Source organism: Lipotes vexillifer, unplaced genomic scaffold (genome assembly GCF_000442215.2).
Source record: "Lipotes vexillifer unplaced genomic scaffold, Lipotes_vexillifer_v1.1 scaffold732, whole genome shotgun sequence".
Taxonomy (NCBI): Eukaryota; Metazoa; Chordata; class Mammalia; order Artiodactyla; family Lipotidae; genus Lipotes; species Lipotes vexillifer.
Window position 1 is genome coordinate 2,343,602 of NW_006792596.1, and position 15,672 is coordinate 2,359,273.

The 15,672-nt window shown below is 38.3% G+C and overlaps 1 protein-coding gene across 1 annotated transcript; it reads right to left on the bottom strand.

Moving 5' to 3' along the window:
* Window positions 1-5,376: 5,376 nt before the first annotated feature.
* On the bottom strand, window positions 5,377-6,665 carry LOC103075212 (S-phase kinase-associated protein 1-like). The gene is given in 2 exon segments (XM_082931369.1): window positions 5,377-5,415; window positions 6,204-6,665. Coding segments are annotated over 2 exon segments (501 nt in total).
* Window positions 6,666-15,672: the final 9,007 nt, after the last annotated feature.

Below are 15,672 nucleotides of genomic sequence, written 5' to 3' on the forward strand. Positions count from 1 at the left end.
CTCCTCTCTTCCTTCTTTCCCTTCTAAGAATTAGACATAATAAATCATAGGAAAAAATGTCCCAAGAGACAGCAGCTTCTGGGTTGGTTGATTCAGCCACGCAATAATGACATTATCCAAAACTTGAATTCTTGTCAAAGTTTTACTCTCCATTCCTCAGCATATTGACTTGTTTTTGGCTAATGCCCCTTCTGTTTGCAAGATAACTGTGACAGTTCCATGGAAATGTGAAAACATGACAATGTCCAGAAGAAGACATACTGAAGACATACTGCTATTTCAGTGTGTCTCTCCAGACTTTCTATGTATCATTGGCCATAGAATTACTTCACATATTTATGCCTAATTCATTGCTGGCAAGGAAAATGGAATCATCACAAATGGATTGGACCAGTCAGAAAACACACCTCCCCTCTGGAGCTGGGGCCAGAGCCTCCTTTCTTGCTACATGTATCTTGAGGAAAATGGTATCTTTGCACATGGGATTTGCTTCCTGTCTTACTCTACTGTGTCTGTACTTGCTGATCTTTTGCCTGGAAATTCCATTCTCAGTTATCTTCCAGGAAAATCTTTATTCTTCTTTCAAAACACATGTTGGATGTTACTTTTGTAGGAATCATAATGATGAGGAGTAAAACCACATAAGTTTGTACACTCAAGTATAAATGGTATTTTAGAAATAGTCTTTAATATCTGAATAAAAAAACATGCTTGCAATAAAAACAAATTTGAGAGTATGGGAGCAATGGAAAAACAAGTCATTGAACATCAAATAGTGTCAATAAGATATCATGGGAAGCAAATATTCTGGTTCCTTGGAGAATCTAGGTCACCAAAACATAATATTTGCACTTCTTGCAGGGAAGCAAATAACATCAAGGTTTTTGGACAAAAGAATTCACAGACTCAAAATAAGGTAGCATGGACACCAAAACACTCCTCACACTGTAATGATGTGGCAGTCCACAAAGGGGGATGTACCAGCCCACTCTAAATACAGCAGGCAGCAATCTTAGTGGAAACCCGAGTAGAGTTGAAGGAGGGAACAAAGAAAATGGTATGTAGGTATATATGTATTTATGTATGTATTTATTCATACCTACTTACCTACCTACCTAAACAGGATCTACCACATCTGGGAAATGACAGACCTCTTATTTCTCCCTCTCTCTGACTGACAGTCAGTGTAAATGAAGAGACATTTGCAGATTTATGTTGCTTCACTTCCTTTTATCTTAGGATGTGTGAAAGAGAGTAATTCACTCAGCAATCTTTGTTCGTTGAACTGGGATCATAGCCTCTATGACAGGTCACTACCATGCCCAAACCATCCTCTCAGCTACTTATGAGACCTGAGAAGGTGTGAGTCACCTGGTGCATGAGTCAGAGACGGAGGATATTAGCAGCCTTCTCCAGGAAGTCCTCTCTGATCCTGCCCAGCCATGAATGCAGTTACCTTCTCCGTCTGTATATTCTCTGACTTGTTATTATTCTATATTTTGTACTGACTTTTTAGCTTATGTATTTTCTCCTCAATTTCCAAAAGATTGTGAATGTCATGAAGCTCTAATCACTTTTTATCCCTAGTCCCAAGTCTTTAATATAGTGGGTGCTCAACACGTGGACTAATCTCACCACACTCTGTGGCTGCATTCAAGTAGCTGAATGGAGCTGGAGAAAAACACACAACCATAATGACTGGCTCCACTTCATGACCACAGACCACAGGGGAACTTTCAGTACTGCTCGAGAATCCTACTGTGACCTTGCTTCTTATCCCCCTGAGGAAATAGAAGTCCTAGAAGAGAACTTCCACATGTGCCCTTGCAGAATACTCCAAATTACCTGCATCCATATACTGTGCATTCCCTTCTTTCACAATCGATGGACTATCTGAGGCTCCATCCTATCTTGGGCACTGGATCTCACCCTCTCTTGTCAAAGGTTTTGGTCCAAAAGTGATTTATTTCTCTGTATCATCAATATTCCTCTCTGCACTGGACCTTTATCAATAGCATACAAATATAGTATCTTCCATGAAGAAAAACCTTGTTCTCTACATCCTTCTCAAGCCACTGCATCACGTCTGTTCCCATTGATAGCAAAACCCTTACTCATAGAAAGTATTGTGTCTTCTCACTGCCTCCATTTCATTTCTCTCACATTTAGATCAACTTTCTGTCAATACCACACCACTGAGAGAGCTCTTGTGAAGGTGACTCCTAACTGCTAAATAGCATCCTCACTATATGTGATCTACCAGTTACACTTTCCATAATTGATCATCCTTTTTTTCTTAGAACACTCTCAGCACTAGGTTTCTGGGTTTCAGCTCTTTCTCATTCTCCTTTGCCCTGACTGGCTTCTCCTACTCAGTCTCCTGTGCGGGTCATCCTCTCCCCAGCCATAATTAGTGAGAGCACTTCAGGCTGTGTCTTTGGACCTCTTGTCTTTTCTAGAAATACTCATCCCCTAAATGCCTTATTCAGATTCATGGCTCCTGTCTTAGTCTGCTTGGGCTGCTATAACAAAATACCATAGAATGGGTGGCTTAAACAATACACATTTATGTCTCACAGTTCTGGAGTTTGGGAAGTCCAAGATCAAGGTGCCAGCAGATTTGGTTTCTAATGAGAGCCCTCTTCCTGGCTCATAGATGACTGCCTTCTTGCTGTGTCCTCAAATGGATGAGAGAGAGTTCTGGTCTCTTTTCTTCCTTTTGTAAGGACACTAATATCATCCTGGTGACCCCACCCTTATGACCTCATCTAAACTTAATTACCTCCCAAAGTCCCTGTCTCCTAATACCTCCACACTGAGGGTTTGGGCTTTAATATATGAATTTTGGGGATACACAAACATTCAATCCATAACATATATATATTCTTAGTCCATAATCATATATTTAACTGCCTCTTTGACATCTCTGAGTGTGTTTCTGGCCTCCTATTACTTATCCAAACTCTCTAAGCTCCTGTGTTCTTCACCTGCCCGAGCCACATCAGATCTCTTGTGACTCTCTGAGGAGACCAAGCACGCCTCAGCAGCAGGGACTTTCTTTTCTCTGCCTAGAATTGTCTTCTCCCACAAAAGCATGGCTTACTTTTTCCTTTACTTCAGATCTTTGTTCAAATATGCTATTATCAGAAAGCTCTTCCTGCCAACTCTCTATAAAATCTGGTCCCTTTTACTTTCCAAACTTTATTTTTCTTCAAAGTACCTTTCCTCACCTGCATATATTATTTTTCTTTATTATCTCTCCTCCCCACTAGTTCATGAGAGCAAGAACTTTGGCTGTTTTGTTTATTGCTTTGTCCTGTGTACTTTAAAGAATGCCAGGCACATGACAGGTCCTCAATAAATATTTCTTATAAAGAGGGAATGAATGAAGAAAGCATTGAATGATTATACAGTTGATGGGACAAGGGATTGAGCATTAAGGAGAAAGCATAACATAGCATAGTAGAATCACCGATTTTTGCAGTTGAAAGGGAACTTAGATGGTTGAATTTCCTTACTTTGAATATTGAGAACTTAAAACTCAGGAAGTTTAGGAAACTAGCTCTCTATTAAAGAGTTAGTGGCAGAGATAGTTCTAATTTGTAGGTGCCTGAGACCCTCATTCTAGTGTTCTTTTTATAGATCATGCTGAACTTTGGCTGCTGGCAGTATAATTTTATTGAGGTCTCTATAATTCAGTTAAAACCCTTTAATATAAATTTTCATTGAGCTGACGAGAATGTAATATACAATAAATATGATATTTAGATTGTCTCAGATTTTGTCTTGCTGACAACACCCATCATATTTTCTTCTACTTTTGTCTGATTTACTCTATCTTAATGTCCCTAGCCCTTTCCCCTTCTCATTCTATGTGCTACTATATCTATTACCATAATTTATTCTACCATTTTTATTGTGACAACTTCTGAATCTGTATCTTAAATCCACATTTTCCTCTTGAGCTCTAGACTTGCCTTTTAGGAATTTGTGTTCATATGTCCAATACAAGTTGAAGGTATTCCAAACTGAACCTTATCATCTCCTGTCCTTCTTAACCAGGATCTCCACCCCCACCACCCCTCCCTCTAACAATCCCATTCTTCCTCCTGTGTCTTGTGGTCCATGGAGGGTGCCATGATTAGCAAAGCACTGATTAAGTTAGTAAAGCAGCTTTGTGGGAATCACCCTTGAATCTTTTCTTTGCTTCTCTCCCATGTTGAACCATTGCCAAATATGGGTGTTCCTTGCTCATAAATCTCTCTCCAATTTCTCTCTCTCTCTTTTTTCTATCCTAAATACCATATTCCCGGCATCAGTTTCTCATGTCTCTTCCTTCATCACTGCATTAAGTCTCCATATAGGGTATGGTCCTCTAGTGTTCCACAGTGTTGCCACATCTTTCTAAAATCTTATTATGTCTTACCCCTTCTTAGAATTATTTAACAACTCCCTATTACTTCCAAGAATAAAATCTCGAAGTTTTAATATGACACAAAATGCTCTTTATTTTTTTTTTTATTTTTATTTTTTACGTAACTTACTTTTTGTTGAAAGTATCTTGCATTCGTGAATGATGCTTTCTGGGTAACGCCATACGTTTTAACATTAAAGGTTAAATTATTTTTTACATGCAAGTAGTGTTTATGGTTTTCCCCACATAGGATTACTGATTATAAAAAGATGACACACCACATGGGTTAAGTGTCTCTTTTAATAGAAAAGCCAGCAGACTGTCTAATTCTGTTTCCTCCCAAATCACAAACTGAGTAGTAAATGAGCCTCTAGCCAACATATTCAAAGCTGAGAGGATTAAAAATGCAAAAATAAGTCCTCAGATCCAATTAAGGGAGCCCAGCTACATACAGGTTAATCAATACCAGTGGACTCCAGGAAGCTGGAAGACATTCTGATAACCCCACTCTGATAACATTTACCTCAATTAGCCTTTTTCCAGTTTCCAACTCATGAATAAAGATAATAAGTTGTTAATTCTATTTCAGAAAATTTTTTGCAAGTTGTTTTATTTACAATGCCAACTTTTAAAAGTCACTAAAGTTAACTGAACAATAAACTAGGCATAAGTTGCTTTACAAAAAGAGGGAAAGCCCAAAATGCCACTTTCTATAGAGAACCCACAGTTCAATTTTATTCAGAGCAAAGAATAAAGAACTTTTGATCATACTAGAAGAAACTGAGTCATAAGTTTGGAATCTGTACTGAAACTACACATGCAACGAGGACAACGTTCTGCTAATACAACTGATTTGCTGCTGCATTTATGGACTGTTTTTCTAATATTAACAATTATGAACAAAGCAGTGCAACTAATATTTGGAACAATCCTTACAGTGTTACAGCATCAGACACCAAATTTCACTTCTCCTCACACCACTGGTTCTCTTTGCGTACCTTCTTCAGTAAAATCATTTTTGATATTGAATGTCTTTCGAATCTCCTCAGGAGTTTTCGGATTACTGATTATAAAAAGATGACACACCACATGGGTTAAGTGTCTCTTTTAATAGAAAAGCCAGCAGACTGTCTAATTCTGTTTCCTCCCAAATCACAAACTGAGTAGTAAATGAGCCTCTAGCCAACATATTCAAAGCTGAGAGGATTAAAAATGCAAAAATAAGTCCTCAGATCCAATTAAGGGAGCCCAGCTACATACAGGTTAATCAATACCAGTGGACTCCAGGAAGCTGGAAGACATTCTGATAACCCCACTCTGATAACATTTACCTCAATTAGCCTTTTTCCAGTTTCCAACTCATGAATAAAGATAATAAGTTGTTAATTCTATTTCAGAAAATTTTTTGCAAGTTGTTTTATTTACAATGCCAACTTTTAAAAGTCACTAAAGTTAACTGAACAATAAACTAGGCATAAGTTGCTTTACAAAAAGAGGGAAAGCCCAAAATGCCACTTTCTATAGAGAACCCACAGTTCAATTTTATTCAGAGCAAAGAATAAAGAACTTTTGATCATACTAGAAGAAACTGAGTCATAAGTTTGGAATCTGTACTGAAACTACACATGCAACGAGGACAACGTTCTGCTAATACAACTGATTTGCTGCTGCATTTATGGACTGTTTTTCTAATATTAACAATTATGAACAAAGCAGTGCAACTAATATTTGGAACAATCCTTACAGTGTTACAGCATCAGACACCAAATTTCACTTCTCCTCACACCACTGGTTCTCTTTGCGTACCTTCTTCAGTAAAATCATTTTTGATATTGAATGTCTTTCGAATCTCCTCAGGAGTTTTCCCCTTGATCATATTGGCAACAGTCTTGCAGGTAACATCAAGCAGACCTTTGAGGTCTAAGTAGTTTGCTGCCAGTATAAGCTCAAAAAGTGTTCCTTGGTCAACTTTCAGGAATTCTTGATCCCAAACAGGGATATCATCTGTTCACTTTTCTTTGTTCTCATCATCCTCAGGAGGAGGAGGATCATCCTTGTGGTGGGTGCACCACTGAATGACCTTTTTTAATATTGCTGCATTAACATTTGGCAAGGGGACTGGATCATCATCTCCTTCATCATCCATTCCTAAATCTTCCAACGTGGTCTTAATAGTCACAGATTGTTTTGCAATTTCAACATCAACTTCAAATATCTGTCCGTCACAACTCTGCAACTTAATTGAAGGCATGGTGTTAGGATTCAAGGAGATGGCACGCCAGAGGCTGATGAGAGCAGGGTGGCGTCTGCAAAAAAAAAACAACACAGAAAATCGGAGAACAAGGCCAGCACTCAAAATGCTCTTTCTGATTTGACTCCTGCTAAACTTTCTGGGCCTGTCTTCTTGCTTTTCTCATCCTTTCTCCTTTCCAACCATGTTGAAACCTGCAGGTGTCTGGTTATGCCTTGAACTCTCACTCCTTCTTGGAATTTGCTTGACTGCTCTGTCCACTTCTCCTTGCAAGCTAGGAGCCATCTCTTTCAAGGAGTCTTTTCTCCCCCCAGACTGGGTTTGAGGCTGCTCTTTGGTGTTCTAGTTGTGCCTGCCAGACATCCATAATAGCATCACTGAATTTCACAGTAGTTAGCAGATTACCTGTTGAACTCTTCCATTAGACTGTAAGTTGCTTGTGGACTGAGCTGTGTTCATATCTTTTGCTTATTTAGCATTTAGAAGGCTGTCTGGCACATGAATGTTGATTGCACAAAGAACTGGATGAGATGTCTGCAAAATAGCATCTTTTGCTATGTGTATTGTCATTCAACTTATTTGATGATAATGAGCCTGAGAGATCATGAGTTCACTTCTGACTTGCCTTAACTTTGGCCCACTATAGTGCTTCCCTGGTTTTGATTACAATTATCAATAGTATGATTAAATTACAGTTCCCATTTTTATATCACTCAAATTTTATGTAATACTTAGAGATACATATTAAAATTCAACTTTTCTCAAACAAAGAAAGCTAGTGAAATTATTATGATCACATTTCTACAAATGAGAGTACTGAGAAATAGAGAGGAAAACTGACTTGTCCAAGGTCACACATGTGGAAGTCACAAACTGGGAATTTGAACTCGGTTTTTCTGGGTCTTTGTTAAGTGTCTTACAAGTATGCCTCCTTGGTTCTATGCACTTTATTTACTTTAGTTACAGTGATTGAAAAGCATCATTTTGCTTTATACATTTCTCAGATGTCCAGAGAGTAATATTTCAGAGAAAAATCCGGTGCTACCTTAGAGTTTAGGGGCAGAGGGAAACTGAGAATTGTTTTATAGTGATGTTTTCATTTGAAGGATGATGGGAGAAGAAAGGTGAGAAAAGATGAGAGAAAAAAAGGACAGTGTATAAAAGGGGATTCTTTTGGATATTAAGGGATGCATATGTTCAAGATTGAATTTCAGACACAAAATTGTCTTGATCTGAAACTTCTCAGAGTTCTAAAATTTCCTTACTCTGTTTTTTATATTTTTTTCAGTTTGGTTTTCTCAGGCTTCTTATTGTATCACATACAACAAAGAAACTGTTACATGAAGACAGCTTCTCTGGTGATATTTTAGAACAATAATAAATTGAGTACCAAAAACTACATAAGAAGTACTGTTTTGTTTTTTTTTTAACATCTCTATTGGAGTATAGTTGCTTTACAGTGGTGTGTTAGTTTCTGCTGTATAACAAAGTGAATGAGCTATATGCATACGTATATCCCTATATCCCCTCGCTTGCGTCTCCCTCCCACCCTCCTTATCCCACTCCTCTAGGTGGTCATAAAGCACTGAGCTGATCTCCCTGGGGTATGCAGCTGCTTCCCACTAGCTATCTATTTTACATTTGGTAGTGTATATATGCTCATGCCACTCTCTCACTTCGTCCCAGCTTACCCTTCCCCCTCCCCATGTCCTGAAGTCCATCCTCTACGTCTGTGTCTTTATTCCCGTCCTGCCCCTAGGTTCATCAGTACTGTTTTTTTTTTTAGATTTCATATATATGTGTTAGCATATAGTATTTGTTTTTCTCTTTCTGACTTACTTCACTCTGTATGACAGACTCTAGGTCCATCCACCTCACTACAAATAACTCAATTTCATTTCTTTTTTATAGCTGAGTAATATTCCATTGTATATATGTGCCACATCTTCTTTATCCATTCATCTGTTGATAGACACTTAGGTTGCTTCCATATCCTGGCTATTGTAAATAGTGCTGCAGTGATCATTGTGGTACATGACTCTTTTAAATTAATTAATTAATTAATTAATTAATTAATTTTTGGCTATGTTGGGTCTTCATTTTTTGTGCTTGGACTTTCTCTAGTTGTGGTGAGTGGGGACTACTCTTCATTGCGGTACATGGGCTTCTCATTACACTGGCTTCTCTTGCTGCGGAGCATGGGGTCTAGGCACGTGGGCTTCAGTAGTTGTGGCTCGTGGGCTCTACAGTGCAGGCTCAGTAGTTGTGGTGTACGGGCTTAGTTGCTCCACGGCATGTGGATTCTTCGCGGACCAGGGCTTGAACCTGTGTCCCCTCCATTGGCAGGTGGGTTCTTAACTACTGTGCCACCAGGGAAGCCCCATGACTCTTTTTGAATTATGGTTTTCTCTGGGGATATGCCCACTAGTGGGATTGCTGGGTCATATGGTAGTTCTATTTTTAGTTTTTTAAGGAACCTCCATACTGTTCTCCATAGTGGCTGTATCAATTTACATTCCTACCAACAGTGCAAGAGGGTTTCCTTTTCTCCACACCCTCTCCAGCATTTCTTGTTTGTAGATTTTTTGATGATGGCCATTCTGACCAGTGTGAGGTGATACCTCATTGTAGTTTTGATTTGCATTTCTCTGATGATTAGTGATGTCGAGCATCTTTTCATGTGTTGTTGGCAATCTGTATATCTTCTTTGGAGAAATGTCTATTTAGGTCTTCTGACCATTTTTGGATTGGGTTGTTTGTTTTTTTGATATTGAGCTGCGTGAGCTGCTTCTGTATTTTGGAGATTAATCCTTTGTTAGTTGCTTCATTTGCAAATATTTTCTCCCATTCTGAGGGTTGTCTTTTCGTCTTGTTTATGGTTTCCTTTGCTGTGCAAAAGCTTTTAAGTTTCATTAGGTCCCATTTGTTTATTTTTGTTTTTATTTCCATATCTCTAGGAGGTGGGTCAAAAAGGTACTTGCTTGATTTATGTCATAGAGCATTCTGCCTATGTTTTCCTCTAAGAGTTTTATAGTGTCTGGCCTTACATTTAAGTCTTAATAGTTTACTTTTGTGTATGGTGTTAGGAAGTGTTCTAATTTCATTCTTTTACATGTAGCTGTCCAGTTTTCCCAGCACCACTTATTGAAGAGGCTGTCTTTTCTCCATTGAATATTCTTGCCTCCTTTATCAAAGATAAGGTGTGTGGGTTTATCTCTGGACTTTCTATCTTGTTCCATTGATCTGTCTTTCTGTTTTTGTGCCAGTACCATACTGTCTTGATTACTGTAGCTTTGTAGTATAGTCTGCAGTCAGGGAGCCTGATTCCTCTATATCCATTTTTCTTTCTCATGATTGCTGGTATTCAGGGTCTTCTGTGTTTCCATACAAACTGCAATTTTTTGTTCTAGTTCTGTGAAAAATGCCATTGGTAGTTTGATAGGGATTGCATTTAATCTGTATATTGCTTGGAATAGTATGGTCATTTTCACAATGTTGATTCTTCCAATCCAAGAACATGGTATATCTCTCCATCTGTTTGTATCATCTTTAATTTCTTTCATCAGTGTCTTATAGTTTTCTGCCTACAGGTGTTTTGTCTCCTCAGGTAGCTTTATTCTTAGGTATTTTATTCTTTTTGTTGCAGTGGTAAATGGGAGTGTTTTCTTAATTTCTCCTTCAGATATTTCATCATTAGTGTATGGGAATGCCAGAGATTTCTGTGCATTAATTTTGTATCCTGCTACTTTACCAAATTCATTGATTAGTTCTAGTAGTTTCCTGGTAGCATCTTTAGGATTCTCTATGTATAGTATCATGCTATCTGCAAACAGTGGCAGTTTTACTTCTTCTTTTCTGATTTGGATTCCTTTTATTTGTCCTTCTTTTCTGATTGCTCTGGCAAAAAATTCCAAAACTATGTTGAGTAATAGTGGTGCGAGTGGGCAATCTTGTTCTGTTCCTGAGCTTAGAGAAAATGCTTTTTGGTTTTTCACCATTGAGAACAGTGTTGGCTGTGGGTTTGTCATATACGGCCTTTGTTATGTTGAGGTAGGTTCCCTCTATGCCACTTTCTGGAGAGATTTTATCATAAATCGCTTTTGAATTTTGCCGAAAGCTTCTTCTGCTTTTATTGTGGTGATCATATGGTTTTTCTCCTTCAGTTTGTTAATATGGTGTATCACATTGATTGATATGCGTATATTGAAGAATCCTTGCATTCCTGGGACAAACCCCACTTGACCATGGTGTATGAACCTTTTCATGTGCTGTTGGATTCTGTTTGCTACTATTTTGTTGAGGATTTTTGCATCTATCTTCATCAGAGGTATTGCCCTGTAGTTTTCTTTCTTTGTGACATCTTTGTCTGCTTTTGGTATCAGAGTGACGGTGACCTCGTAGAATGAGTTTGGGAGTGTTCCTCCCTCTGCTATATTTTGGAAGAGTTTGAGAAGGATGGGTGTTAGCTCTTCTCTAAACGTTTGATAGAATTTGCCTGTGAAGCCATGTGATCCTGGGCTTTTGTTTGTTGGAAGATTTTTAATCGCAGTCTCAATTTCAGTGCTTGTGATCAGTCTGTTTATATTTTCTATTTCTTCCTGATTAAGTCTCAGAACGTTGTGCTTTTCTAAGAATTTGTCCATTTCTTCCAGATTGTCCATTTTATTGGCATAGAGTTGCCTGTAGTAATCCCTCATGATCTCTTTTATTTCTGCAGTGTCAGTTGTTACTTCTCCTTTTTCATTTCTGATTCTATTGATTTGAGTCTTCTCCCTTTTTTTCTTGATGAGTCTGGCTAATGGTTTATCAATTTTGTTTATCTTCTCAAAGAACCAGCTTTCGGTTTTATTGATCTTTGCTATTGTTTTCTTCATTTCTTTTTCATTTATTTCTGATCTTTATGATTTCCTTCCTTCTGCTAACTTTGGGTTTTCTTTTTTTGTTCTTCTTTCTCTAATTGCTTTTGGTGTAAGGTTAAGTTGTTTATTTGAGATGTTTCTTGTTTCTTGAGGTAGGATTGTATTACTATAAACTTCTCTCTTAGAACTGCTTTTGCTGCATCCCATAGGTTTTGCATCATCGTGTTTTCATTGTCATTTTCTTCTAGGTATTTTTTGATTTCCTCTTTGATTTCTTCAGTGATCTCTTGGTTATTTAGTAGTGTTTTGTTTAGCCTCCATTTGCTTGTAGTTTTTACAGTTTTTTTTTCCTGTAATTGATATCTAGTCTCATAGCTTTGTGGTCAGAAAAGATACTTGATACATTTTTAATTTTCTTAAATTTACCGAGGACTGATGTGTGACCCAAGATACGATTTATCCTGGAGAATGTTTCATGAGCACTTGAGAAGAAACTGTATTCTGTTGTTTTTGGATGGAATGTCATAAATATCAGTTAAGTCTGTTTTGTTTAATGTGTCATCTAAAGCTTGTGTTTTCTTATTTATTTTCATTTTGCATGATCTGTCCACTGGTGAAAGTGGGGTGTTAAAGTCCCCTACTATGACTATGTTACTGTCGATTTTCCCTTTTATGACTGTTAACATTTGCCTTATGTATTGAGGTGCTCCTGTGTTGGGTGCATAAATATTTACAATTGTTATATCTTCTTCTTGGATTGATCCCTTGAACATTATGTAGTGTCCTTCTTTGTCTCTTCTAATAGTCTTTATTTTAAAATCTATTTTGTCTGATATGAGAATTGCTACTCCAACTTTCTTTTGATTTCTATTTGCATGGAATATCTTTTTCCATCCCCTCACTTTCAGTCTGTATGTGTCCCTAGGTCTGAAGTGGGTCTCTTGTAGACAGTATATGTACAGGTCTTGTTTTTGTATCCATTTAGCCAGTCTTTGTCTTTTGTTTGGGGCATTTAATCCATTTACATTTAAGGTTATTATCGATATGTATGTTCCTATTACCATTTTCTTAATTGTTTTGGGTTTGTTATTGTAGGTCTTTTCTTTCTTTTGTGTTTCCTGCTTAGAGAAATTCCTTTATCATTTGTTGTAAAGCTGGTTTGGTGGTGCTGAGTTCTCTTAACTTTTGTTTGTCTGTAAAGATTTTAATTTCTCCATCAAATCTGAATGAGACCCTTGCTGGGTAGAGTAATCTTGGTTGTAGGTTTTTCCCTTTCATCACTTTTAATATGTCCTGCCACTCCCTTCTGGCTTGCAGAGTTTCTGCTGAAAGTTCAGCTGTTAAGCTTATGAGGATTCCCTTGTATGTTATTTGTTGCTTTTCCCTTGCTGCTTTTAATATATTTCCTTTGTGTTTAATTTTTGATAGTTTGATTAATATGTGTCTCAGCATGTTTCTCTTTGGGTTTATCCTGTATGGGACTCTCTGTGCTTCCTGACTTGATTGACTATTTCCTTCCCCATGTTAGGGAAGTTTTCAACTATAATCTCTTCAAATATTTTTTCAGACCCTTTCTTTTTCTCTTCTTCTTCTGGGACCCCTATAATTCGAATGTTGGTGTGTTTAATGTTTTCCCAGATGTCCTTGAGACTCTCCTCAATTCTTTTCATTCTTTTTTCTTTATTCTGCTCCCTGGCAGTTAATCCACCATTTTATCTTCCAGCTCATTTATCAGTACTTCTTCCTCAGTTATTCTGCTATTGATTTCTTCTAGGGTATTTTTAATTTCAGTAGTTTTGTTGCTCATCACTGTTTGTTTTCTCTTTAGTTCTTCTAGATGCTTGTTAAATGTTTCTTGTATTTTCTGCATTCTGTTTGTCAGATGTTGGATCATCTTTTCTATAATTACTCTGAATTCTTTTTCAGGTGGGTTGCCTATTTCATCTTCATTTATTTGGTCTTGTAGGTTTTTACCTTGCTCCTTCATCTATAACTTTATTTTTTTTGCGGTACGTGGGCCTCTCACTGTTGTGGCCTCTCCTGTTGCGGAGCACAGGCTCCAGATGTGCAGGCTCAGCGGCCATGGCTCACGGGCCCAGCCGCTCTGTGGCATGTGGGATCCTCCTGGACCAGGGCACGAACCAGCGTCCCCTGCATCGGCAGGCGGACTCTCAACCACTGCGCCACCAGGGAAGCCCTATGACATATTTTTTTGTCTTTTAATTTTTTTTTTTTTTTGATGGGTAGTCCTGTATTCCTGTCTTACCGGTTGTTTGGCCTGAGACATGCAGCACTGAAGTTTGCAGGCAGTTGGATAGAGCCAGGTCTTGGTGCTGAGATGAGGACCTCTGGGAGGCCTCACTCTGATTAATAGTCCCTGGGGTCTGAGGTTCTCTGTCATTGCAGCGGTTTGGACTCAGAGCCCCCACCACAGGAGCTCAGGCTCAGCCTCTGGCCTGAGAACGAAGATCCCCCTAGCTGGTCACTGGGTGTTCCTCCCATCCCCTTAGGTGTCTGTGGTCCCCCACTCATGCCTGGTAGGTGCCCTAGTTGTGCAGAGACATGAATTCCACGTCCTCCTGGTACGCCATCTTGACTCTGTCCCCAGTTCTGTTTTTATGAGACTCTTTTTAGGACAGATTTGGAGGCTCTAAAAATTATTCAAGCTTCACATCTATACAAATGTTCAAGCCTCTGATGTGTTTTCAGTTGTCCAAAAGGTTAAATCAACATTCTGTATTATTTCGGCATTTATTATTTTTCTGTTTTCTTTATCATCGATTTTGCCACCAAGGACCCAATTTCTAGCCACAAGGCAGGGCAGAAGGCTTGCAGCCAGTGCTACAATCAATGCTAATGTTGTTCTTTAGCCAGCTAGAAATTTGACCTGGGTATTTCTCTGGAGCCTGATATCATCAGGTCATAACATTAACATCTCCCAGCACACAGCCCAATCTTATTTAACCTTGCTTCTGGGCACTGTACATTTTAAAACTATTTTACTTTCCTGAACAGGCCTCCAACTGACTTATGTTGTGAGTATGAAATTATTTTTTTTATGTAGAAGAAAATACAGTACAAGAAGTGAGCAATAAGTCAATAAGAATTAGGTGCATGCACATACATTGAAATAAATGGTGTGGAGACCTTACCTTAATTTGTTAAAGATGCAAATGGCTGATTACAAATTGATGCTATGGATAATTGAATTTCAAATGTGTTTAATAAGTAAAGTGAAGGTGCAATTTCATATTTTGAAGTTTTTGCTTTTGATTACTGGCAAGTCATCATCATTTTGGAGTAAAAATAAGTTTATGGAAATCCTTATAGTATAGGAACAGCTTCAGTGGTTCTCTGTCACTATGGAAAAGGTGTGTTTGACTGTTATCTACAACTGACTGCTGGAATAGAGTAGGTATTTTTGTATCAGCTGGAGCAATGAATAGCTGATGAGTTTAATTCATGTTACTGGGGAATCAAATCTTCCCATTGGCTCCTCCCATCATTGTTTCTTTCTTGCGTTCTTCTAGCAGCTGTAGTTTATTTAATCAACATTAAAAGGATTTGGATCTTTTTTTCCAAAGAAGAGTATGTCAGTCTGAAAGATCATTTGGAGATATACTTCCCAGAGCACCTTTCTGATCCTGGTGTCTGTGGTGGCTAACATCAGATATCTCCAAATGTATTAGTTGTATTTTGATGCAGTTCTTATCTATTAAAGAGGCCCTGACTGAAGTGCAGCTACTCTGAGCACCAGATGTTGAATCAGAGACATAGTACTGTCCAGTGGTTGTAGGATGGGAATGCAAGTCAGCATTCCATTTATAGGATTTACTTATTTATCAGTAATAAGAACGATTTAAATCATATGTAGTGAATCTCATGGGTTCATTTGCTCAGCGATTGCTCTGGTAGACTTTCAGTGAGTGACTGCACTCCCTTGACCACATTAGGTGAAGGTTGACCCAAATTGAGACCATCAGAATCTCCCTCACCTGGGAATTGAACTCGAGAAAGGTAAGGAAGGATGGAAGATGGTGGGAATGAAGTCACCTAATGGTAACATTTCTGTGAATTCCTGCCACAGAAGCCTCTGGTACTGCACTGATACTTACCCTTCTTGAAGCAAGAGAAATAGTCTCTTTCCC